The following is a 27,745-nucleotide window of genomic DNA, read 5'->3' as shown; positions in this document are numbered from 1 at the left end:
ACCTCATGAAGGAGGCAAAGCCCAATATAAATGAGGGAGCGCAACAGAGGAGGAGGATGGGGCAGAGAAGTTTGAGCCAGCAGAGCAGTGACAACGCTGTGCCAGTCCTTTGACAAGGTAGCGACACACCTGCAAACTCAGCAAGAAAAAACCACTCCCAAGACTGCCCTGACCAGGGGCAAACTGGGAAACCTGAGGAACCCAGCACAGACCCCGACGGGAGCCTGTGACAGCCTCATAAATCAATCTGGTCTGAGTGAGCCACAGCGCACTGACAGGTTTGGGCTGCTAGGGTATTCTTCCCTTTCTTTGTTTGTTCTGGGCTGCTTTACTGCTTCATCTACTCTGCATCCTCATCTGAGCCCCTGAGGTATGGGAGAGACAAAACTGGATCAAAAGATTCCTGGCCCACTTCCTGTCACTACCAACCCTTCAATCCAGTTGTTAATTTCCTTCTCATGTTGTCTCAGGATATATCTGTACTACAGCTGCAACTACATGGCTGTAGTGTAGACACTACAGCGATGGAAGAGTTTTCTCTGTTGCTGTAGTAAATCCATCTCTCCGAGAGGCGGCAACTAGGTCTGAGGAAGAACTCTAGCTGCAGCTATAGGTGGGGTTAGACCGACCTAACTACATCGCACTGGGTGTGAAATTTTTCACAGCCCTGAGCAATGTAGCTAGGTCAACCTAAGTTTTTAGGTGTAGACCAGTTTTAGTGTCTATGCAGTTCTTCTCACTGGGATATCTGAACACCATATGCGTAAGATGAAGCTTCCCACTTTGTCCAGCAGTCTCCTTTTGTCTGATTCAGTCAATGATGGGTTGGTTTGTCATGTCCCAATTAATTTTGTATTGGGCCCCAGTTGTTTCTCTGGAATGATACAGTGTAACCCTAGAGAGACACCGTGGGGGAGGTAGTCTCTTTTATTGGACCAACTTCCTGTTGGTGAGAGAGACAAGCTTTCAAGCTACACTGACTGAGCTCTTCTTCAGGTCTGGGAAAGCTACTTCCAGCTGCATCCACAGCAAAATGCAAGGTGGAACCGTTCCAGAGGGGTAGCCGTGTTTGTCTGTATACAGCAAAAACAACGAGAGTCCTGTAGCCCTTTAAAGATTCAATTTGTTAGTCTTTAAAGTGCTACAGAACTCTCTTTGTTCAAGGTGGAACAGATTGTTTAGCATAAGTAGTTAGTGCACATTGTAATGGACCATTCCGGGTAGGGTGGCCCATTAACACCTCTACAGTAATAGGACAAAAAGAGAGGGTTAGTGGGTAACAGGTTATTGTAATAAACTGTAAATCCAGTGTGTCTGTTCAGTCCATGATTTTTAGTGTCTAGCAGTGTCATGAATTCAAGCTTCCAGGCTCATCTTTTGAAAGTGTTGTGGAGGTTTCCTTTGAGGATGGGGACTGATAAATCAGATAGAGAGAGAACTGTGTCCTGTGACTGCAGAGGTGTTAATGGGCCACTCTACCTTGAATGGTCCCTCTTACAATATGTGCTAACTGCTTATGCTAAACAACCTGTTCCAGCTTGTTGTAGTTAGTTGTGATGTTACTTTTCCCAGGCCTGAAGAAGAGCTCTGTGTAAGCTTGAAAGCTTCTCTCTCATCCTGGGACCGACAGCTACAACTACATTGCATACAGTATAACCCTGTTTGCTATCACAGGCAGTTGGGTGAGGAATGGGACCAGCTGGGTCTCTCAGGTTGTGGTGATTTAAGGCACAAGAAGACTGAGTGACTTACTGCAGGCCTTCCGGAGAGTTAGGGCTTGCCTACACGACAGAGTTTTGTTGACAAAAGTCAACTTCTGGTGACAGAACAGTGGTGGTGTACACACTACAATGCACTCCTGCTGGCAAAACTCTCCTGCTTTGGCAACAAAATAAAAGCTCGACAAGAGTAGAGCTTTTTGCTGCAGAGTTGAAGTGACAAAGCATCAGTGTAGATGCTGTGTGCCATAACTGGGCTCCAGGAGCAATCCCACAATGACAACCCTGAGCGCTCTGCTCACTGTTTTCAACTCTGCTGCACTGCCCTGCATTCCAACTACACAGGCATGCATCCCTCTGCTTTTAAAGGCCTGGGAAGTCTTGACATTACTGAGCATGGAGAGCTCACACAGTTACTGCCCACTTCTGCCTGGACTACGGTGGGAGAGGGTGGGATTTGTATGGATCATTCTCCTCGGTCTGTAGGGAGAGGCGGCTGTGGAAGAACAATGAGGGAATCAGTCCTGCTCTCCTATGGCAGGCATGCAGGCAGCATGGGCTGCTGCTGGGGCAGGTGAGGAGGGGAGCAAAGAATCATGTGCAGAGCCAGGGAAGGAGGCAGGGTCTGATGTTGAGGTGTCCACCTCCCCCTGCTAGTGTACAGGTCTTCGCTGAGCTGTGGTGGGGGGGCAGGAGGCCATCAGCTGTCTGTGCACCAGCTTCTGCCTTAAGATTGGTTGCTTCCGGCTGCTTGTCTGAACTTAGAGACCGCGTGCAGACACACTCACTGTCCCCCAACACACACGCTGTCAATCACTGTCACACACTTCTCTCTTCCCCCCCTCCCCCCCCCCTCCCCAATGCACACACTTCTGGGGCTTCTTGCGTTTGTTTTCAGCAATGTCAGTTTGACTGACAGGGCAGTTGAAAAGCGGCTGTCAGTCTAGGAAGATGCCTATGGAATGATGAGACTCAGAACTCTTCATCAAATGATGCTGTGCCTGTTCCATGAGGCATTATAACCCTTCTCAAAGCACCCTGTGTGCGTTTACACAGTGGGATAGCTACCCCCAGTGCGCTGCTCCCTGTCACTGCAAGAGCTGGTAGTGTGAATGCACGCCACTAACACAAGGAGCTTAGTGAGGACATGCAAGAGCAGTTTAATTACAGCGGTGGCTGCACTCCAGCATAACTTGTGTCAACAACATTCTGTAGTGTGGACAAGGCCTTAGGGCTGACCTGAAGACACTGCCAGCTGTTTATTGCAAGCATTACTCTACCACAGCCTCCTTCCAAACAAATGAAATAGGATAAAATGTACTTAAAACCTTATTTTTCTCCTTCATCTTCTCAGGTCTGAGCAATCGTCTGCCGTACTTCATCAACTATTTCTTTGACACGTACCTGTTGATCAATGAGGATACCCCAGTGGGTGAGTGAGCTTCACTTTTGTGTTAATGAGCAGATTGTACTGTGTTTCCAGGTCTGTTGGGGGAGGGGGGGAAAGTGACCAGGGGAAGGGAGGAGGAGTGCAGAATGGCTAACAGGTACCATTCAAATGGGCTTTGAAGTGTGTTTGAAATTGCCCAACTGGGAAAAAGCCCCAGGCCCACCTGGGACAGTGGAACTTTTTTTTCGAAAGAAAAGAATTAGAAAAATATGCAATGTTCCCTGGGGAAGTATGTGGTGTGTTTGATTAAGATGTCAATTCAGGATAGTAAACTAAATGGGCCATCCTTCATCAGATCTTGTGTGCCTCCTCTCCTATAGAGAAGCTGGGCTTTATATGCAAACAAGGAGGAGGAGGATGTCTTTCTGCACTGAAATCTTCCAGAGTGAAGACCTGATCTTGGAAAGTGCTGCTGAGTGCCCTTCACTCTCAAAGTAGCATCCCCCAGGAGAGCTCAGCCCAGCACTTTGAAAGATCAAGTCTCAGTAGAGATCTCTTGCCACTTGAGGGCCCAGTTCTCCATTGCCCAGCAACATATTTAGTCACTTACGTCAGTGCAAAGTGTACTGTTACCAGACCAGAATGGTAGTGTCTGACACCCACTTTGCACCAGTTTCAATGATCACACAAGGTACAGAGCAACGGGGAATCAGGGTCCTCGGTGTTAGTGGGAGTTATCTGAATGCATTAAGGAACAGAAATAGACTCTTAAATAAGTGAAATTGTAGCTCATTACTAAAATGGGTCTGAGAGGTGCCAATGGGGGGAGAATTACACATGGAAATGGATTGTGGCCCAGCTGCACTTTATATTAAAATAATATTGTGTAACATACAAACTGCATATATGCTCAGATTTCCTCAGTCTCTCTTTTTATTTTGGCTAGCTTTCCATAGATAGCATAATAAAACAAATGTGTGTGTACAGTGCATGGCACAATGGGGTCCTGTTTCATGAGTAGGGCTTCTAGGTGCTGTGGTAATACAATAAATACTTATAAGCAAACACTTCCCCTAGGCTTCTTGTAATTTGTTGCCCACTTCCCAGTCCTTTCCAGCTTCCCATTGCAGCTAGTAAACAAGTCCTAGAAACTCTCACAGAAGCAGCTACAAGAAATTGAAGTGGGGAAGTGAGAGAGAGAGAGATTAGTTATTTCAGGGAGGTTAGAACAGGTTTAAATTCTGGGAGAGAGGCTTTTGTTGGATAGTAACTTTTCCCCTTCCTTCCCCCCATCCAAAATGCACAGACATACACGCAGCCACTCAATCTGGCTGCTCAAGTTGGTCACCAAAGAGCTGAGAGTTTGGGTAGAGAGGGGATTTTTTTGTATCGTACCCTTGGAGAAAAATTGTAATTTTTTAGATTGACAGATGTAACTTTTTATTTAATTAATTTGTTTTGCTAGTGATAAGTTTTAAGCCCGATCGATTTCTACATTTACTTTCTCAGCCTTTTTCCAGGCTCTCAATCCATTAAACTTGTGCTCTTCAATCAGGGCAGGTGGCTGGCTTTTAATGCTGAAGAAATTGATTGTAAGCCCAGAGTATGCACGACTGTGGGTCTGGGCCTCTCTCTGCAGGCAATAACTGTGATTTTAGCAGGGCCCCATTTACACTGGCCTCCTTCATCTGCCTGTTCCACCCTTCCTCACACTTGTATGTTTCAGATTCATGCAGAAGGAACCTAGCAGCTACTGAAACATCAACAGTCTCTTTCAAAATTTATGGGGGATTCTAGTCAAGGGTGCTTCTGTGAAGAGATTAAAACAGTACGGCTCACCAGAATCAGGTCTTTCTAACAACATCAGTGAGAGTTTTGTATTCAGTTTTGTATTCAGTTGTTTTGAGGTGCTGTAGAGAAGTGGGAATTTTCTTTAATACTTTTATGAATTCTGTGTGCCCCACCTGTGTTTTGCACAGTTAAGAGTGTTAAGTCTGCTCTTGTGGGCAGAGCAGGACATGAGGTGAGGGACAAATTGATAAATTAAACAGTAATAAGTCACCAGGACCAGATGGTATTTGCCCAAGAATTCTGAAGGAACTCAAATGTGAAATTGCGGAACTACTAACTGTGGTATGTAACTTATCACTTAAATCAGCATATGTACCAGATGACTGGAGGATAGCTAATGTAACGCCAACTTTTTAAAAAGGTTCCAGAGGCGATCCTAGCAATTACAGGCTAGTAAGCTTAACTTCAGTACCAGGCAAATTGGTTGAAACTATGGTAAAGAACAGAATTGTCAGACACGTAGATGAACATGATTTTTTTGGGAAGAGTCAACATGTTTTGTTTTGTTTTTTAAAGGGAAATCATGCCTCACCAATATATTAGAATTCTTTGTGGGGGTCACGAAGCATGTGGACAAGGGTGATCCAGTGGATATAGTGTACTTAGATTTTCAGAAAGCCTTTGACAAGGTCCCTCACCAAAGGCTTTTAAGCAAAGTAAGCTGTCCTTGGATAAGAGGAAAGGTCCTCTCATGGAGCAGTAACTGGTTAAAAGGTAGGAAAAAATGGTCAGTTTTCAGATTGGAAAGAGGTAAATAATGGTGTCCCCCAGGGATCTGTACTGAGACCAGTACTTTTCAACATATTCATAAATGATCTGTAAAAAGGAGCAAAAAGTGAGCGGGCGAAATTTGTAGATGATACAAAACTACTCAAGATAGTTTAGTCCAAAGCAGACTGCAAAGATTTACAAAGGGATCTCACAAAACTGGGCGACTGGACAACAAAATGGCAGATGAAATGTAATGTTGATAAATGCAAAGTAATGCACATTGGAAAACATAATCCCACCTACACATATAAAATGATGGGGTCTAAATGAGCTGTTACCACTCAGGAAAGAGTTCTTGGAGTCATTGTGGATAGTTTTCTGAAAACATCCACTCAATGTGCAGCGGATGTCAAAGAAGCTAACAATGTTGGGAATCATTGGGAAAGAGAGAGAAAATATCATATTGTCTCTATATAAATCTATGGTACGCCCACATCTTGAATACTGTGTGCAGATCGGATTGCCCCATCTCAAAAAAGATTTATTGGAAATGGAAAAGGTACAGAAAAGGGCAACAAAATTGATTAGGGGTATGGAACAGCTTCCATATGAGGAGAGATTAATAAAACTAGGACTTCTCAGTTTGGAAAAGAGATAACTAAGGGGGGATATGACTGATGTGGAGAAAGTAAATAAGGAAGTGTTATTTACTCCTTCTCATAACACAAGAACTAGTGGACACCAAATGAAATTAATAGGCAGCAGGTTTCAAATGAATAAAAGAAAGTATTTCTTCACACAATGCAGAGTCAACCTGTGGAACTCCTTGCCAGAGGATGTTGTGGAAGCCAAGGGCCAAGACCATAACAGGGTTCAGAAAAGAACTAGATAAGTTCATGGAGGATAGGTGCATCAAAGGCTATTAGCCAGGATGGGCAGGGATGCAAAAGCCTGCTCTGAAGTGTCCTTAGCCTCTGTTTGCTAGAAGCTGGGATTGGATGATAGGGGATGGATCACTTGATGATTATCAGTTCTGTTCATGCCCTCTGAAGCATCTGGCATTGGCCACTGTCAGGTGACAGGATACTGGGCTAGATGGACCACTGGTCTGACATAGTATAGCCATTCTTATATTCTTATGAGAGTGTCATGTTGCTGTTTGGGCTGCAGTGAATAGGGTCATTAAGGAACTGACTGGAACGTCCTGAAAGTGAGCCATACCAATGCAGGATCCCAAAGAGACCACGGAAAAGCCCCAGTGACCAAACACTGACATCTAGGACCCAATGAGCAAGAGCGAGGTGGTTTGTACCTCACTTCTCAGCAGGGAAGCTGAGTAGAGACCCCAGCTTGAGAACAAAAGCCTGAGATGTGTCAGGCAGGGAATAAGGAGTTGGCACCTGGAGGAAGCTGGCTGCAAAGCAATCAGAGAGAGAGAGAGAGAGAGAGCAACAGAGCCAGAAATGTGATCCACTGTAGGTTGGCTGGTGGTTTGTGCTGGTTTGGCCAGAATGGACTTTCTTTTAACCTTTATTTCTCTATGCTAACCGAAGGACTTTCTGTGCTGTGTGCCAGCTGTCTAATAAATCCTACTGTTTTGAAAACGCTGCTGGAGTGTCACTGTAAATATCTGCTGAGGTGCATTAGTCACGGAAGAGTGTACAAGTCTCTGTCAAGAATCTATTTCAGCTGGGCTGCCTGGGCAGCACTCAGTGTGAGGCAGGAGGGCTGGAGCCCAGATGCTCATCTGCAAGGCAGTGAGGCTGCATGGCTTACCCTGAAGGAAGGAGTGGGACCCCTTGGGGGTCTGTCACACCAGAGCAGTTGCTCCAAGAGACTGTTTAAAAGCTGGGGTGTAGCACAGATCCTGTGGATCCATGACAGGACCCTCAAATCGAGTGTTGCACATAGCCAATGGTGTTATACTTATTTATAAATTGTCTGGGACAGTGACAAGGCCCTCCTAGCACACATCCTAAAGAGTCCATGGGACTTTGACCCCTTGCTTGAGAATCTCTAAGACAACGGTGCACAAACTTTTTTAGTCGCACTCCCCATTGCCAGTAATGACATCTGTCCACACACACCCCTCCATTACTGCACAGCCCAGGCTTCCTCAGAAGTGGTGCTTGGGCAGAAGGTGAAGCTGGAGACGGAAGTGGGGATGAGGTAGGAGCCGGGGCTAGAGGCTGAGTGCGGCTGGGCGGAGAGGGAATGAGGGCAGAGCTGGGCCTGGGGGTGGAGCAGGATTGGATGCTGAGCAGGATAGGGAGTGGAGTGGGGCTGGAGGCAAATTGGGGCTGAAAGCGTGGTGCTCAAAGAGTGGTGCTCCCTCCTCCACCCCCATGGGGGCTGGCATGGGCCTGGAGGCAGAGCAAGACTGGGGACTGAACGGGGTTGGGTTGGCACTTCCTCCATGCCCCACCATGCACCTCCCTGCCCAACATTTCTCTGTGCCTGCTTAGGGGGATGTGCCCTGCCATTTTGGGACCACTGCTCTAAGATCCTTCCCCACATTCAGAGGACTGACTGGCAAGATCCAAATAAAGATGGTCACTTGACTTTTAGCGACTGTGTATCTTTGCACGAGTTTTAACTTGGTGACTGTACAGACAAAAGTACACAGGGAGTGCTCTGGGTGTTGTAGTCTATCTGAAACATAGCATCTCAATAAACAGAATAGCCACCCTCTCCTGCTGAATGAGTCAATACTGTGTTGGAATGTGAGTGCTTGGTGTGATAGGTAGCATCTCGAGTAGCAAGGCCTATCAGTGGTTTGTAATGCAGTGCAAGAGAACAGAATTGGGTCCGAGATTCACAGCAGACCAAGAATCACAAACTCCATATTGTGGATGACTTCTTAAAAGAGAGATTTCCATGGGCACCTCCTTTCACAATCTTTGTAGAAGCTAGATGAAGACGGTGTAAAGGAAATGAGAAAATAAATTCCTTTTAATATGATGATATCCTGTTTTGTACCGGCACTGTTCTACTTTCTTTCCTTGTGTAAGACTTTGCATAAGTGCAGTACTTTATCTGCAGCCCTTATTGCAGCATTAATATCTATAGATAACTTTACAGATTATTTCTCTCTTCCTGTGTGTTTGCTACCCTCTAATTTTGTCATCCCCTTCAAATACAATCACTACTGAATTTGCCCCAAGGAAATGCCTGATGAAGAAAGCAGCTACATGGACTACAGAGAGGTGGTAGGTGGAGCTGACTGGAAAAACTCTGGAACATTTTCTGATGGAGAAGTGGTTCTGCAGAAGTTGAAACAGTTTATGAAATTGGGTAGATTCTGCCACAATTTTGTCAGAACTTTTTTCACATTTTTTTTCTCCTAATGTCAAAACAGGATGTCTTGACAACATCAAAATTAAACATTTTGACTTTTTTTTTTCATTTTGAAATGACTGTTCACTTCTAAACTTCTATTTTGTATTAAAGGCAAAATCAAAATGAAATGTTTCGGTCAGGCTGAAACCAGAATTGTATGGAATTTTCTTTTATGGAGAATATTGAAATATTCAAGTATTATTCCTGATTGGAATGAGGACAAACCTCAAAATCCTTCGCAAAACAGAATTTTTGGTCTTCCTCACTGGTCTAGTTGTTTTTTTCTGCGTACATTTCTCAAATTAAAAAAAGTCCTCTGGAACCCATAAAAGTCCTGGACGAGGGCACATCTAGCTGATAGCAGATATTTCAACACTGTGCCAGAAGCACTGATAAAGTATATATCACACTCATGCAGTCCTAAATGCTATACAATGAGTTGCATGTGCAGGGGGTGTAGTGGCTGTAGACAAACACAGCTGTTATGTACTTTGCAAGAGTTGACACTATTTTGGCTGTTAGAACCTACATTTCCTAAGAGGATTTTGATCATGGTTACCCCCACTGCTTACTCAGCACTGTCATGGTATCTTTAAATTCTACCAGCAGCGCTCACAAGGGACCTTGCTTTAATGTCGCATGCAAAGAACAACTGTAGCAGTGCAGTATCCCCTTTTCCCACTGTGAGGTGTCACTACTGGACATGAAATTACTGTGTGGGGGTTTGAACCTACAGCATTGTGACTCTCTCAGGCAAGAACGCTACTGAGACATACTGAAGAATACAAATTCATTCCAATAGCTGCACTTGTGCAACAGAAACTGAACTGTAGGCTGCATCTCAGATGTTCAGTTAATTCAAAAGATACCCTCTGTCATCAGCACTGGGAATTCAGTCATCTGGAGGCAGGGCAAATCACCTCCAAACTGCACCCAACTTGGAAAACCTTAGATCTGGGGGAGGGGAAGGAGCCCCAAGATATCTGCAACATTCCCTTCTCTTTGTTAACCTCTTCCCTCCCAAGAAAGCCCCTCTATTCTTGCTTACTTGGCTAGAAATTAACAGCCGCCTCTTCCCTTGCATGATACCTAAAAGAGTCTTAAGCAACAATTAAAGAGATCATTCCCTCTCTAATCACTTACATGAGTAAATTAGTCTTGTCAGGAGCTATTAAGATCGAGAGCTTGGAATTCATTAGGCTAGATGGGGCCTATGAAGCTCCTGGCATTGCCGCCAGTCCAGGCTGATTAATTTCTCTGAAAACACCATCAATGCCCATCTGTTTCATTAAGGTCCAGGGAGAGCAATTTTCAGGTGGACTGATCCCCGCTTGTCAGTTATTTCACCCAGAAGTAATGAAACACACACAAGCACTGCAGAATTGGGGAGGGGGAGAATAGGAGGAGGAATATAAAACACAAATATGAAGAATACAAAAGCAATTGAATTTGCTAGGCAGCAGAGAAGAAATTGAAGGACAATAGAGAAATGAGTGAAGTGAAGGAATATTAGGTGCTCTGTGATGTGCATGACACGAAAGACTAGTTTAAGGAAGGAGGCGGGGAATCACCCAGCCATAGGGCTGCCAGGCGAGACCCATTGCAGAGACTTCTTACCTTGTAAACAAGAAGTGGGTAGTGGAAGCAGAAGGAACAAGGAGGGTCTGTTTTGAAATATGATGTGTATAATGGGTGAAGTTGCAGGAGTTATGAACTAGCTGGAAGGGAGTGGTTGCAGGGGCTTGGGCCTCTCAATCCCTGTGATGGGAAGCAGGGAAGACAAAGTAGAAACCAAAACTATGGGGCATAAACCTGGACTCAAATGTTTAATCCTGGTCTCATTGGCTTTACCTTGTGGAAGGCAGGTTGTTGAGAAGCAGAATTTCTATTCCTCTTTCTTATACCTGTTAACCTCATTAGCCGCTGACTTTGCATTATCACCATCTATGAATTGATGGAGAATAAAGCTGCTGACTTTGCATGTATAACTGAGAACTGGTTCAATGATGATGCAGGACAAATATTTGCGCAGCTGTCTGTGATTGGGTGTATGGTTCAGCATGAGATTAGGGAGGACTGGGCTGGAGGTGCTGCTGCTTTGCATCTGCCTCCAAGTGGAATGGAGTTTTTGTCATATTATTGGTATCCACAAATATGATAGTGACAATACTTAGCTTTTACTAAATTGCTTTTACTCCAAAAATCACTTCAGAAACATTTGACTAATTAATCCTCACAAGATGTAGGTAAGTGGTGTTCTCCCAATTTTATAGAAGGGTAGATGATGGGGGAATGAGGCAGAGGTTAAAGCCAGATCCCCATTCCCTCCTCCGCCCCTCCACCTCCCCAAAACCCCCGCAAACAAACTAGTCCTTAAGTGTTTTTGTTCAGAACTACAGAGGGTATCGATGTTCTTCTGAGATTAGGATCTGGCAGTTCTTCGTTCCCATTTCTTCCATGCTATATAATCAAAAACAAAATGTACAACCCCTGAACCTTCCTTTGCTGTAAGAAATGGGGAACATCACCTCCTTGTATGAAATTTGTGGGACATAATAACGCTGCAGCCTGATGATATGAAATTTCTGTTTTGGAATATCATCACATACTATCATGGCATGATGTCTTCACCTGGTTACAATGTCATCATCGAAAATCAAGTAATGACTCTCTAATTGCCCTGCAAGATGGATTTACAGCATGTGGGACAGACCTGTGAAAAATGAGATTGCCTAGCAAATTTCAGAACAGATAGCAACCTTGTAATTAGATGTACTGCCTTTGCACAAATTTCCGGAAAGTTGCATGCTTTGGAGCCTTGCCAGATACCCAACAGAGGAGGTAATTCAACTCAGGAAAGGAATGTGGTGGTAATACTTTAAATGAGTCTGGTTCTGAGTTCCCATCATTTTGGCTACTGCATTTAAATGTACTTGGGAATAATGCCATCTCCAAGTAGTAGTAACTGTTTGATTATGCTGTCCAGATGGACTCCAATAACCTTAAGACTGTTGCATTCTCAGTGTGAGAATGATGAAGATATATTGTGTGTGGGGGTAACTACAAGGTTTGGTATAGTAGCAGAAGATGGGAGGGGTGGCCCAGCAGTGCTGCCTGTTGGGTGTTCTAATTCTACTCTCTCTTTCACAGGTTGGGAGCACTTATTCAAACTACTGCTATAAAACTTAGGTTAAAATGGCTAGATAATGGTGAATATAGATGTGTACGCCAGAGTTTCACTGCGAGATCTGACTATCCATGGGTAACTTCAACATGAAAAAAGTCCAGGCTCTGATATTTTTGTTGCTCTTTCTGGAACTCTCTCTTCCGCTGTCTCTGGCTCTGGATGATAAATCTGTCTGTGGCTGGGAGCTTTGCCCAGGAGATTATGGCACACCTGCTGGTATTTCAGACAGGTGGAGAGACAGAACTTCGCACTGGGACTTCAGCAAAAGGCTCCTTCTACCCAGATATTTGAGTTCATCATGTTTCTGGGCAGAGAAAATGAACATAGCTAAGGTTCCCCAATCCTTGTTTGCTGCATTCATGATGAGACATTGGCTCAATACCTCTAGCTTCAGACAACAAGACTCAATCTTCTGTGCACTGTTCAGGAGCAAACTAGCTAAGCTGCTTGAGTATGCTAGGTTGATCTCAAGGGAGAGGCTGCTGTGGGGACAGCGGCTCAGCACTTCTAGCTTTCTGGGCAGATTTAGAGGAACAGATATCTGAGAGGTCTCTGGTTCAACATCTGTAGCTTGCAGGGCTGATGTCAACATGCAGTTCTCTCTGAGCTCACTAACTCAGGATCCCTAGCTTTCTGATCTCATGGGAAAGCATAAGTCTCTGCAAAGTTATTGGCTCAATGGTTTCAGAGTGCTGGGCTTATATCCAAGTAAGAGTCTCTGCGAGGTCACTGGAACAGAGACACCAGCTTGTTAGAATTATGTGAAGGCCCAGACCTCAGTGAACTCTCTGGCTCAGCACCTCTTGCTTGCTGGGAAGAAGCCAAGGCATCAGCCTTTCTGTGGATACTTGTTCAGTACTGCTGGCTTAGTGGAACGACCTGAAACCATGATAGCTTTCTGATATGTGGTTCAGCATCTCTCTTCCTGTGAACTGATGGCAAATTAGAGACCTCTTTGAGTTCATTGGCTCAGCACCTTTAGCTTACTGGTCTGATGTGAAGACCCAGGTCTCCGTAGGATCTCTGGCATTCTGGACTGCTACCAAGTCATGGCTCTTGAATGTTACTAGCTCAGCATTTGTAGAGTAATGGACCAGGGTGTAGGCAGTCTCACCTAGTGGTCACAGGTGGGATGAGGTCTGCCCAACAGAGGATGGTGGTAGTTGGAGCAGTCACAGGAGCAGGCTCCATAAGCAAGAGTGAGGGTCGGAGTCAGGCTGGAGTCCGAGGCTGGAGAGCAGGAGGTCAAGCAGGGTCTGGCATTACAGCAGGCCAAAGTCTGTGTGGTTACCCAGACAACTTCCTGGGGTAATCCCTGGGGTCAGATAGGGGCCTTGGCTAATCAAAAGGCCACAGGGTACTGTCAATCTGGGTCACTTCGGTGGCACTTCCTCTGGCGCCTACTCTCTCTAGTGCTCCCTGGCGATACCTCTGCGTGGCCTTCCAGTGGCACTGTAGGACTACCTACCAGCTGTCCCAGGTGCTCCACAGACCTGGGCTCTTGTCCCAGGGTCCTTACATGTAGTTTACTGGATGTCTGACATCTGGGCAAAGGCCTTGTGAGCTCAGCAACTCATGATTGTTGGTCTGAAGTTGAGAGAGAGAAAACTGTGAGGCCACTAGCTCAGAACCTCTACTTTGCTGAGCTGATATTAAGGCACTGGCCTTTGTAAGGTTATTGGGTCATCATCTCTAGTTTTCTGAGTTTGTAATTGGATCAGCACATAGCTTGCTGGGCCTATGTGAAGACACGGGCCTGTGAGGTCACTACGTCATCAACTTTAGCATTATGTTCTGATGTCAAGGTGTAGGCCTCTGTGAGGTCATTGGCTCAGTACCGATGGTTAAAGTAGATCAAAACTGGAGAATAAGCTCGTACATTTTGATGTTTACAAGTTATGTTTTCCAAGATAACCTAGGAACCTTCCATCGACCACTCTGACACAAGGAACAGCTATTGCTCTTATGGAAAAGTCCCCTGGAATTTGAGAGAATTTTAACGTTTCTACAGAATGTTAAACCAGCCTATGGAAATCAATGGTGCTGAGATAATTCTCTACTAAATTCTATGGGCCAGATCCTGGTCTCCATTATATCTGCTTTCGCACTGCTTGGGCTGTGCAAAGCAGACATCTGGGGATTCCTCTTGCATAGAGGAATCTTCCTGTCTGTGGTGTAAAGCTGGCATAGCCTGACACACACAGAGCTTTTTGATGGCCAGATATGACAACATGAACAGAGTGCTGGTGTACTCTGGTGATCCTTGGCTGTCAGAAAATAGCCCCTTGGCAGCCATTGGATCTCAGTTTAACTTAGAGTAGCCCTGGGTGTTCCCATAAGGAAAGGAATTAGAATTTAAGGATCCAGTCCTGCATTAAGAACAACAGGGCACATTCCTGCACCTGCAGAGCCCTATTCAAGCCAATGGGGCACTGCAAAGCAAACAACGGGGCTCTGTGTATCCAATTCCACGTCCTGTTCAGGCCATGCAAATGACCCAAAGGTCACGTTACTTTGTTGCCGTCTCAGGCTAAGTTACCAGGATTCCTAACCTGACAGCATTTCTTCTGGATTCCAACTCTTGTCTCTGCCGTATCCGGTTGAACAGATGGAATAGGAAAGATCATATGAACCATTTTGATGAGTTTTCAAATTTACCTTAAGAGGTTCTGTTATAGGTGAGCTCAGAGAAGAACTGTACAAAATGGAGACCCTGATGCAATGCAATGGGGTAGGCAATGACCTTGGTTGGTTGGTTGGTCCTCCACGAACACCTGAGGGAGAATGGGCCTACTGCCTGCCCAAGACTCCAGAGCAGGGTGGTAGAAGGCCACTGTATTTTTAAGGGGGTGAATAGAAAAGAACAGTGCCAAATAGGAGTGATGGAAACTGTCTGGTCTGGTGGAGTCCTTCATAATTCTGGATAATGAAAGCCTCCAAAGTTCTGGATATCAGTCTGTGTGAACTAAACTCTGAGCCTTTGAGATTCACAAAACTCCACTCAGCCTTAACTGTGGAACTGCAACGGTGGCTCCCTAACTTAGCTGTGCTCTTATAAGGCTAGCTTGCTGTGTGCGTTTGTTTATTTTGGCTGCATTACTGCTGCATTTTTGTAGGATTTTTTTGTATTCCCCTCTTAGTACAGAAAGCAGAGCAAGAATTATTTAATGTGGAAAAAGAGATCAGGTTAGGATTCACAAAGGAGATGGGAAAAACCACAACTGGTGGCTATGTGGTGTAATGTACTTGACTTGACCCTTGGCTTGTACTTTGTGCATTCAAAGCAGCATGTGATGCTCAGATTTAACGTGTTGGCTACACACCTATGACAATGAGAAGAGATCCTGGATATGGAACAGACCAAAAGGTCTGTGTAGCACAAGGGCAGCTGCCATTGCATTATCCTGAATTTAGTATCTATCTTCCTGTCAGTCTTCGTTAATGGGTCATCACTCCTATGTGCGTGTTCAGGTCACAAGAATCATTGACGCTGTGGGAGCCAAGTGGGATCCGGGGGGGAAACAGGCCACTTTATTTGCTGCTTCAGATATCTCCATGTAGTTGTGCATTTGCTCTCTCATCTAAATTCAGCCTATTTTGTCTGCTTGTTTTTAATCCCACTTCTGCTGGCATTTTGCTGCTGAGTAATGCTGATCTTGGTATCTGGTCCCACCATGGTGCTCTGCTTAATACAAAGCTGGGGGGAAAAATTTGTCATTCAGTTTATTGCTATTCCCATTTCTTGTCTTTTGGAATCTGTGTGGTAAAACAACTCTCCTCACGATAAACGTATGGGCCAGTTGTTGGATCCTTAGCTATTGCAGGTTATGTGAATGCCCAATGGTCGGGGAAGGGTGAAGGGGAGGGGCTTTGTGGGATGAAACTTGAAGAGGAATAAGGGATCATTAGCAGCATAATACTACTTTCTTCTGTCTCTCCCTGCCTCCTTTTTCACCTCTGAGTGCAAAAGTAACATGGCAAGTGGCTACTTGACCACTGCCACCTGATATTTCACAAGCACAAAGTTATAAGTCAAAGGGGTGTTATCTGAATGTTCTCATGTTACATTGGTTTAGCATGTATTGTATTGAAAAACAGCCAGTGCCCAGTCAGCAGAAAAGCAAAACTACCTGATCCTGATGCCACTCAAAACAAGATGAATATTAATGGGACATTTTGTGAAATGGGTTCACAGCTGCACAGAACTAGTTCATTCCCATTCCCCCAATGTACTAGATGCTGTAGATGAAATACTAATGACATAAAAGGGGAATTCGTTATTTGTTTAACTCTTCAATAACAGAGATGTAGCTTGTACTGGAAGACCTAGCTGTTCCCACCTATGAACCATACCCTCCCCCCTCCACTGGGTGTCCTTTTTGCAGGGTTATGGGCTGTCAGAGCTACAGGAACTATTCCAGTGGGAGGATTTGAATAAGAACAAAGGATGCTCATAGGGCTTGGGTAACGTACCGCACAAAGTACCTGCTGAACTGGGTAGAATTCCCTGGAATAGCTGAAGTGTTTAGCAGAGGAAGGAATTTGTTGAACCTGAAATTGTTTTTATCATTGTACCTTGCTGATAAGTAATAACTGCATGCTGGGGCCTAATCCTGCAATGGGATGCCTTCAGATATTGAGGTGAGTTGATGGTGCTCTGCCCCTCTCAGCACTGGAACTATACTGCACAGTCCTAGAATAAGGTATGTGTGGATGCTGCTAATGGTGCCTAATAAGTGTGTAAAAAGGGCTAAAAGCCACAGTGTAAAGAAAGTGCTGCAAGCATACTGTTAATGAGACACTAATTGGGTACTAACCAGGTGTGAATTAAATGAAGCACAGAGGATGGTTGCAAAGCTGTTGTAAACTCCTTGTTGAGACAAGCTGAACTTTTACTTTGGCTGCAGTTCTTGTTACTGTGTGTATTTGTGGTCATGGTGCACACCAGGAACACCCATTTGTGGGGCAGGCAAGCGACATTCTTTGTACAGTTTCTTTGGTACTTGCTAGAAGGAGCAGGGTTTGCTTTGTTATAAAGAAATGTTTAGCAAAATTTCACAAAACGATTTTGCATTTGCAAAATTTGATGAAACTGGAAGAAAATTGAGACGCTTTAGGAAATATGCTTGTTTGTAAGGGGAAATAAATGGACAATAATTACCACACATCTTCCAGGTACATCAAAGGGCACTTCCTCCATGAGGCTAAATACTAGTATACTGCATTTAAATACTGTCCAGTAAGGGACCCAACTTCGCTACAAAACAAGCAGATCAGAGGACCCAGCTATAACCTGGTTAAAATGTGTTGTGTGGACAGGTACTAAATGTGTTGTGACTTGTTTATAACGCAGCTGGGGTAGTTCCACCAGTGCTAACAATTGCGCGTGACCTAATGTAAACCATTTCTACTGTCTTCACTAACCTTGCCCACAGCTGGTCTAAATGGCAAAGTGGTTAAAACGCTGTCAGCGGCCAGCACCTTGGCTGCACTGGCAATTTTGTCTCAATCACAGCAATTGCTGGCCAGCCACCTGTATAGCTGCACCAGGAAAGCTGTGATTTGCACTGGTGTGGTTTATGCCACTTTCAACCATTAAGAAAAGCAAGGAACTCTAGATGTTAGTTATAAGGCATAGCGGGATGGAAATCTCTGCTCCCTCTACACAAGAAAGGGGGGAAGAAAAGCCAGCTGTGGCCAGCCCCTGAGAGTCCCCCCTTAATGCTGCCCTCTGACTACCATAGAGTGTAACTAGCCCCGTGAGTAGGGATTTAGGTGAGGGGGGATTTTGTGACTGAGGACACTAAAGCTCAACAAGCTGGACAGTTAAGCTGGATCGTGTGGTTGGTGATTGTCCCAAACCACGGACTGAGATTTGCTCCGTTGATTGTATGTAAATATGTAGGTGGTTGCGATGTTTCTTTTCTTTGGTTTTTCTCTTTCCCCCCCAATGTTCCCAGGCCTCCTGAGTGCTTACACGTAGGGATGAACCTCCCCAGAAGAGTGACTAGGAAAATTGCATTTTAATTGCCTAAAGCCAGAAATAGGAGCCGCTCTGGGTGGAACCTTGAGCCATCCTTTTACTTACTGTAGAAAAGGACCATAGAGTTGGAACCTGGTCCTTTGCTGTTGCCATTGGAGAAGGGTTACATAGTGTTAGTAGAAGAAAAAGTATCTAATGTAGATCAGGCCTTTGTGCAATGTGGTCTGGCTGTTTCAAGTTCTGAGGTTCTCCCTCGGGCTGAGCTGTAAAGTGGAAGTGAGCGGTCTCTGCTCCATTCAAAGGATATGACTTTCCCATTCCTGAGTAATGACACCAGTTATGCCAGAGAGTGAGAGTGTATATCCGTCCATCATCCTCATACGCGTGTGCCATTACTCTGAACGAGTGTGTATACATTTAGCAGAATTGATTTGGCCTTTACAAAGGGTAATTCAAGATGAATAGACTGGCCTCTGACTGTGAGAGAGATTGAGATATTATTGAATATGAAATCTGCTTGGATAGTTTCACAAAATGCATTATAGGTATGTCTGAGAATTTAAAGTTCTCAATAATCTGGTGTTAGCTAGCAGGGAATTAGGAGGAACTTAATCTCCACTTTAGTATTTGTTGTTAGGAAACAGTATTGTTCTCAATCATTATGTCCTGTCTAAAACTAGACTACAAACTCTTTGGGGCAGGGACTTCACCCTCTTATTTGTTCTGTAAAGTGACAGGCACACTTGTGAATGCTATAATGATAATAAATGTAAATGTTCTAACCATATATTATGAAACAGTATAATACAAGGATATTCTAATTCAATTCTTGTGACATAAACTCTTTTCTCATGGTTTCTGATATCATTAGAGGGTTCCTTGATGGCATTATATTCTTGTTCTTGTATATTAAATATAAAAAAATCCCTACTGTGTACACAATATTAAGGCTGCAATCAAATATTCAAAAAGTCAGGACATTAAAAAAATTAATCTTGCATTGTGAAATCAACAACTTTGCGTATGCGGTCTATTTTACAGTCTACTAACAGAATAATACATTCATGTTTACATGTAACAAGGGAGAGTGAAATAAAAAATTACTATATGTCAAACTGGACCAAATATCAGGCTGGAATAACCTTAATCTTTGTAATTTCCATATCTTTGAGTGTTACATCTTGTGTTTGATCTTACAATTTTTCATATTGCACTGTGAATTTTTTGTTTTGTTTTTGTTTTTCTTTTTAAATCAAAATAGTTGATTTATAGTAACTGGCTTATACACCTTACAAGCATTGCTGACTTCACCAGTCAAGCTTGTGAATTCTTTACTATTTTATATAGTTCTATAGGTAAAATATACTTTTTTACCTGTGGACATAACCAGGTTTGCATGTAGGTGTGAAGCTCCCAATGGTGACACAAGCGTGAGTACCAATCTGAGGGCACAAACCCCAAACTGATTGTGAGTTCTAAAAATAGATTTCACCAATCTGCTACACCAAGGGCAAATTCCTCTGGCATTTTATCAGCTTTAACGCTGAGTCACAGACAGTCCTCTTATATTCCAGGAGTCTGTCTTGCCTCCAGAAGAATGTATCTCTGTGAGATGGCCCCTTATACAGCAACATTCACAGCAACATTCAGGTTACTCCTAATCCCAAAGGACCAGTCACTTACCTCAGGTCAATTGTGTTTTAGGTCTCGCACCAAAGACAATGCTTGGAGCCAATCCTAAAGAATATGAAGATTTTTTAAATAGGAAAAAGAAATTAGAGAGTGATTTATAAGGTTAAAGCAAATGAACAGACACACGAATAAGTTAGTCTTGTGTTTCAAAAAATAATATAGGCTTCTATAAGTCACAGGATCTATTTGTTTTTTAGGGCTAATTGGCTAAGCAGCTGGGGATCTCTTGCTTATGCCTAGAAACACCTTGCCCCCTCCCTCCCCGAGTCCAAGCATCATGGAGATCCTTAGTTGCATCTTTGATTTGGAGATTTTATACTCTTCCTGCCATGTGCTCTGAGCTGCAAATTCAGCTGATAGGAGGAGTCTATTTACATGACTCATCTTCATGGGGAAGAAAGCAAAACAACAAGTGTCTTTCATCCTTTTGCTGATGGTTTCTCAATCCAGATGTAGGAGTTTCTAATTGCAAGATCTAACCATAACGCATCTGGTATCGATGGGTCTTCTCTTTCAGGAGGGACATAATAATTTACATAGAAGAGCAGCTCTTCACATTAAGGCCTGGTCCACACTAGAAAATTAGGTAGGCATAACTACGTCACTCAGGGGTGTTAAAAATCCACACCCGAGTGGCGTAGTTAAGCCAACCTAAATCACTTGTAGACAGCTCACGGAAGAATTCTCCCATTGACCTAGCTACCACCTCTTCGGGAGAAGGATTACCTATGACAATAGGAGATTCACTCCCATCGGCATAAGTAATGTCTACACTGAAGTGCTACAGGAGTGCAGCTGTGTCACTGCAGCCACACTTCTGTAGTGCTTCAAAGAGTAGACAAGCCGTAAGGGTATGTCTGCACTTAAACCACAACAGCGGCGTGCAAACAGGAGGAGTTTAGTCATTAGCATAGGTATCCACCTCCCCGAAAGGCAATAGCTAGGATGATGGAAGAATTTTTCCTTCGACCTAGCACTGGCTACCCAGAGGTTAAGATGGCATTGCTGTGTCTCTCAGGGATGTGGATTTTTCACACCCCTGAGAAACATAGCTGTGCCTATGTAAGTTCCTAGTGTAGGCCAGCCCTAATTAATGTCCCTCTCCTGTATGGCGATTCATAGTCGCAGAGACTCACAGTACAACTGCTCAAATATTACATTACAATATGAAACACCAGGTATTACAAGTAAGATTAATATATACAGCAACTCACAAACATGAAATAGATCCTAAACACTAAACACTTTCTTACAATTCTAATATCTGTTTTATCAACATTATATTAACCCACAAGTGAGCCAGACAGATTCCAGCTGTGTATCTGTCAGTGTCCATTTGAAACATGGGGATGTTGGCATAAGCTGACACACTGGCCTGCCAGTGTCACAGCTTGCACACTGCATTTGCATTAAAGAATGCCCCTGTAGATCCAGGAAATTTACTACTGTGCATGTAATTTTCAAATTGTCATATCTTTCTTAAATCAAGCCCTTTTTTCAAACTAAACAAGGCACTAGTTTTCAGTCAGGGATATGGGTCTCACTGTGCTAGTCCTAAATGTTCAAAAATCATAGAGTCCAGCTCCACCCCCATCATATTTAGAAAAAAATGGGGTGAGGGAGGAGGAGGTTTTTTAAAAATTGCCTTATAATTTGAGCCTCTCTCCATATTTTCAAGCTCTTCTCTGCATCAGGAAGGCTAGAAACTTTGCTTTTTTTCTGATGAAATCCTGAGATTTTCATACAATGTCTTGATTTCAGCAGCAGGGACTTTAAGAAAAACATCAACTATTATGGTGAAATAGCTAGCATCACTGAGTCATGTGCTTAAGTGCTTTGCTGGATAAGGTACTTCGAGGATGTGAAAAACAACCGTTTCAATTGAAACTGATTTGAAACTTGTTTCCACTCCAAGTCTACACTATAAAATTAAGTTTATTAAGCTAATAAAACTAAATTAGGTTGACTTACAGCCACCACAATAATTAAACTGCTTTTGCACGTCCACACTATGCTCCTCGGGTTGGTTGTGTGCAGACTCACCAGGAGCGCTTGCACCTATTAACCTCTCAGTGTGGGACATTGTGGGACCACTTTTGAAAGACAGCAACAGTTGATATAAGCAATGCAGTGTCTACACTGACACTGTGTCAACCTAACTATATTGACTTTAGCGCTATGCCTCTCATGGAGGTGGAGTTATTATGTCGGTATAGTGGGCGAATTATATCAGTGGGAGCTGCATTTTAGTGTAGACCCTTATGGAGTTAGGTCAATGTAAGGCAGCTTACAAACTCTGTAGTGCAGATCAGCACTAATATAGAGCTGTCAACATCTGAGAGCTTGTCTACACTTAAAAAACTACAGCAGCACAGCTATGTTGGTGCAGCTGTGCTGCTGTGGCACTTTCATGTAGACATTACTTACGGGGATAGGAGGGATTCTGCTGTCAGTGTAGGAGATACTCCACCTCCCCAAGAGGCAGTAGCTGGGTTGGCAGAAGAATTCTCCCATTGGCCTAGCTCTGTCTACATGAGGACTTAAGTCAGCTTAACTATGCCTCTTAACTATACCGCTGAGTTTTTCACACCCCTGACTGATGTAGTTAAACCAACCTAATTTTCTAGTGTAGACCAGGCCTCCATTCTCTCTTTATAGAGCTTACCTTTTATGAGGCTTTGTCTACAATAGCACTTTTGTCCATAAAACATTAGTAGGTTGTGAGTGGGGGAAAAAAAACACACCCCGACTGAAATAAGTTTCACCAACAAAAGTGCCAGTGTGAACAGCTCTATGTTGGCAGGAGATGCTCTCCCTGCCAACATAGCTACTGCCGCATGTTGGGGGTGGTTTAATTTGTGCTGGCGGGAGAGCTCTCTCCCGTCAGCATAAAGCGGCTACATGGGAGACCTTACAGTGGTGCAGCTGTAGCGGTACAGCTGTGCCACTGTAAGGTCTGTAGTGTAGGCATAGCCTTAGTGAGTAGTGGAACAAGAACTTTGCATGGTGTAACAAAGGAATTATCATGTCTCCCTTAACAAGTGAAGTTAAAGCCATAATAGAGATAAGCTATCAAGTATTATGTGTACCCTCATCTCTGTGTACTACTTCTTTCCCCCACTGCTGTTAACTGAAATTGCAGTTGAAATGACAGATGTGGGGAATGAAGAATGCTAGGAATAGATGGTTCAGAGTTGTGCTGACACACAGTAATTCACAAGTTATAAATTTATCAATGAAATAATGCAAAGATGTGCATCAAGCTGCAAAGAGCACAGTGCATGATGGGGAATGGCTCCAGGCATTTTGTTACTATGCTTGTGCTGTAGTGGAAACTACTGTCAAGGCTGCAAACTAGTTTTAATTAAACTAATTTTTACACAGTTTGCACACCCGTAACCTTCTGAAAAATTAATCTTCTAATGAAACTTTTCTGTGCTTGTGCTCAATTGAAATGTGTGGGGCTTTTTCATAAATAGCTTAAGCAAAATCCTTTCAGTTGTTTTTTAAACTGTTTTCTGCTATTTTGATATACACTTAAAGATCACACTTCTTTTAACATAACTCAAAGACAACTGAACTTTCAAACTTGAAAATTGGCATGTGACTAGTTCTTGTTGTGGAGAATGTCCATAACCGGGCTGAAAATGAACAGTTATGAACACTTGAAAATGTTTTGTACGGAGCATGTTCAGCTCAAAATTTAATTGTCTAGGAGTTTATACTCATAAAATAAACCACAAACATGATTAGTGCATCTCTGTAGATGTGGACATTATACTTTACAGCTGTTCAAGTGTTTATGCCACCATCAGTGCTTAAAATAAAGTAGCCTAATGGTAAAGTTTAACCCTTTCCTTGTTTTAAAGAAATAGGGAAACATAAACTTTTTAATGGAATATTAAAATTCACAATAATAATAAATTCAAAATTAAAGGTTCCTATAGCACACTTATTTTGGCCATGCTATGTATGCAATATCCTTTTTTTTTTTTTTTTTTTCCATGTTGATTGTATGACCTGGAAATACTGATGGTGCAATGTGGCCAAGCTAATATTGCTGTATGAGTCAGCATTTCCTAACTTTTTAACTGTGCAACCTGTAATAAAGTCAGGCCAGAGGGCCTCAAAAGGGCATATCAGGGCCAGAGTGTGAGCCCTAGAAGGCCAAAAATCCTTTTTCCTGCAAGCAGGGGAGAGATGATTGCAGGGCAATTAGAGACATCTGGACCCAATGAAGGGCTAGTCCAGGTGTACTTAAACCCTGCCTTCCCTAAAGGGAGGGGGAGAAGCGCAGGAGGAGGAAGCTGCTAGAAGGCTGGTAGCAACTGGAGGAGAAACTTCCCCCCAGGCCAGGAGACAGTGCTTCTCTGCAGCTACAGAAGGAGAAAACCCCTGGCCCCAGTCAGCAGAAGGAAGCTGGAGCAGGGTACCTCCAAGGGGAGACAGGGTAACAGGTGACTCCCTGGCCCACTACAAGGGGTTGAAGCGTGAGACCCACTAGGGAGGAGCTGGCTGTTTGCCACATACCTTAACACAAAAGTAACGCACTGTTTTGCATTTAATAGGTGAATACGTTTGACTGGCAGTATAAGTTAATAAATTGGTTCCTCATGTCAGACTACTCATACACACTGATGGCTTCTGCAGTAGCTGTAACCATTCGAGGAAAAAGATTGAGACAGAATTGCGAACAGCACAGTGAAAACATCTCCTCCGTTTGCAGCAGCCATAAAAAAGAATGAATAAGCTGTGTATCCTCTTTTTAAAGATGTATTAATATTGCATTTTACACAAGGGGAAAAGATTTCAAACACTTGATCTTTAGTGGTTAGTAACTCAATTTTATTCCATTCATCCGTGTTGCTTTGTCAAATTATTGGTCTTTTGAGTCTCATGTATTATATCATGTAGGTTGTCTTTCTGTGTGTGTTCAATTAGGATGGTAATTCAGTCTTCTATTTCTCTGATTTGTTTACTATCTGACTATGCTGATATTTTTAAAATGAATATTCAGCTAACGGAGTATGATGGGTGTGCTCTCCACACAGGCTCTGAAGGGGTTAATGTGGGAATTATGGTACCTAATTGCACCAGGAGCATGAGCATGAGCTGCACTGAAGGTGAAGCCCAGCTAGGCAGCAATAGGCTGGTTAGTATAAAGCCAGGAAATTGACAGCAGAAGGAGGCTGCAGGGGAGAGGCTGAAATCACTTGCTCAGAGCAGAGAGGTGGAGTGGTGAAAACGCGAGAGGGAGAACAAGCCCTGGAATCCTAGCCCTGGAAGAAGGGTTAACCTAGAGGAGTTGTGGGGAAAGAGAGCCTGAGGAGGCAAGGTAGGAAGAAGCCCAGTGAAAGAGCAGCAAGGAAATGGGACTGTGTAGACCTTGGCTGCTTGTTATAGGGTCCCTGGGCTGGAACCCAGCGTAGAGAGTGAGCCTGGATTCCCCTGCCACCCACTGAGAAGTGGCACAGGATTGTTGGCGATGCCAACTGGACAGTTGGTCTGGAGGGAGTTTGACTCCCTGGAGGGGGAGGACTGTACAGTGACCTGGCCAAAGGACTGAGTCACAAAGAGGAAGCACCCTGAATCCAGAAAGAGAGAGACTGCATAGGGTAAGCAACTGAAGGAGGTGGTACCAGATGGGAGAGAGCTAATCCCTAGATGAAACCGCAGGGTGGCACCTCCATAGTAAATGAGCCCCTTCACAGGGAGATATAGAATTCTATGGATTATGTCATAATGCCATTATATAAATCTGCTGCAGCCTCATCTTGAATACTATTGTTAACCTTTGGTCAGCTAATTTAAAAAAAAAAAAAACACTTAGCAGAAATGTAAAAGGCCCAGAGGAAGATAAATGCTTCAGGACATGCAAGAGAGGGGCTTCCATACAAGTAGAGCTTAATGACTAGTACTAATGAGTTTGGAAAGGAGAAGAGAAGGAATAGGTATGGCAGAAAAATATAAAGTGACCAGTGGTATACTGAAAGTCAATCTGCTTCCTGGAATTTACCTTTTACCATAACACAAGAGCAATGAAATGTAACCAAATTTTAAACAGTTAAAAATAAGCACTTCTGTCTGCAGAGTTTTAACATGTGGAATTCAGTTCAGCAGGATATTAAGGCAAATAGCTCAAAGAAGTAAGCAATGAGCCTTAAAAAGTATCAAATGCTCCTGGCCCTGATTTCAGCAGGGTACATGGGCATATGCTTAACTCGAAGGATGTGGGGTAGTCACATTGACTTCAAAGCTAAGCATGTGTTTATGAACCTTGCTGAGTCTGGGCCTAACGGTATAATAACAGCATGTATTTATCCTCTAGCAACACTTTAATGGCTGTTAATGCATATGCTTCAGAGACTAAATTATTTAGGAAGAAATGGGGGACCAAGACTAAATTTCCTAGTGTACAGTGAGATGCGTTATGGGATTTAGACCTTCTTTCGAAGGGCCTGAAGACTGGGGCAGTTCCATGTCACTAAGATTTCTGATACCTACCTCCTCAGCTGGTGTAAGTAGGCATAGTTCCACTGAAGTCACACATCCAGACAACTAGAATGACCATGGACTTTGCAACACTTTAGTCACTCTGTGTCCACTGACAGTAAGCTAGCAACACAGAAGTGATATACTACCTTCTCAATATCTTGGAGTCCAAGATCATCCCCCTTTGGGTCTACACGTGTTAACAGTTGCATAATCTGTGAAAGACCAAGGTCAGTTTAGAATGGTCTCCCCAGAGCATTGCCCCATTAAAGCAGCCTGTGATGTCTGCAAGAGACACTTCTGTTGGCAGATGACTTAGCACAGCTCCTATAGGCCTAGATTAGGAGGGATGTTCTCTTTAACTCCCCACACAGAGCTGCAATTGGTAGGACCACAAAAGTTGGAGTCTTGGATGTGTTGGTTGCATGAATATACAGAGCAAGTTCATCAAGGATCTAGGGGGACTCAGCTCACCAGTGAAAGCCATCTGGACTTTCTTCCTGTCCAAATGGTGCATGCAGTAGAGCATGTCAGACTTGAGGTCTGATGATCTTCATAATGTCTCAGCTTGACTCTCCTGAACTGCTTAAGGATGCAACTATGCAAGAGATTCCCCATGTAGACAGCACAGTCCTTCTGGTTATCAATTTTTACAGCTGTTTACTTGCAGTGTTGCTTGCATGAAAAGGGGAGAAAAAATCTCCATGGCGGATATGAATTCTTCACTTTCCTGGAGAAATTGTCCCTGTGATTGGAACATCGTCCGCAGTCCTGTCAGGTACATAGCCACAAATGGCAGGATATAGAAAGCAAATTGGCTAAAAGCTATTACACTTTTACTTCTGTGAAGTTGGAAAAATAGTCATAAATTAATGTTCCATGCCAAAGAGGGGAAGAAAAATAAAACTCCCAAACAGGTAAAGTCATAGTTTTCTTTGGGGGAGGAATAGGATGCTCTGATAATTGCTTTAAACTTCTGATGCCTCTTCCAAATTTACATACAGTCCTGTGAGTGGGGGCAGAAAAGGAGGTGGAGTGAGGCCTACAGGGCATGGGCCACTTCACAACAGTTTGCTGGCAGATAGCAATGTTGAGAAGAGGTTTCTCCTAGCAGATGGCAAGGGTGGTGGTGTTGCCTCACTTTTTTTAATAGGTGCTGTGTATTTAGGATTTTTTCCCTCCCCCCATCTCCCCCTTTCACATTGCTTGCTTTACACCTAACATAAGAAGAGACAATGTATTCTAATCTGTTGCAAAGCAAGCATTTGGGATGTCTTAAATACTTTTTGCTGGGTTGTGTTTCTTAATCTGATGAATAAGAAATGATATCGCTGTTCAGTCAGGTGGATTGTATGAAATTCAGTGTTTCTTAAAAGCTTTGG

The 27,745-nt window shown here is 43.6% G+C and overlaps 1 protein-coding gene across 3 annotated transcripts in view; it reads left to right on the top strand.

Annotated features, from left to right (window-relative positions):
* The window catches only part of CDH23 (cadherin related 23), a 454,320-nt gene that overhangs the window by 35,794 nt on the left and 390,781 nt on the right, over positions 1–27,745 (top strand). For all 3 annotated transcript variants that reach the window (XM_067552666.1, XM_067552664.1, XM_067552665.1), the window contains exon 3: positions 3,073–3,150. In XM_067552666.1, coding sequence (XP_067408767.1) covers positions 3,073–3,150 — 78 coding nt within the window. The remainder of the gene's footprint in view (positions 1–3,072; positions 3,151–27,745) is intronic.

Source organism: Emydura macquarii, unplaced genomic scaffold (genome assembly GCF_026122565.2).
Source record: "Emydura macquarii macquarii isolate MOO-44397 ecotype Brisbane River unplaced genomic scaffold, CSIRO-AGI_Emac_v2 contig_1390, whole genome shotgun sequence".
In the NCBI taxonomy this organism is placed as follows: domain Eukaryota; kingdom Metazoa; phylum Chordata; order Testudines; family Chelidae; genus Emydura; species Emydura macquarii.
This window is presented reverse-complemented; position numbering and strand designations above follow the sequence as displayed.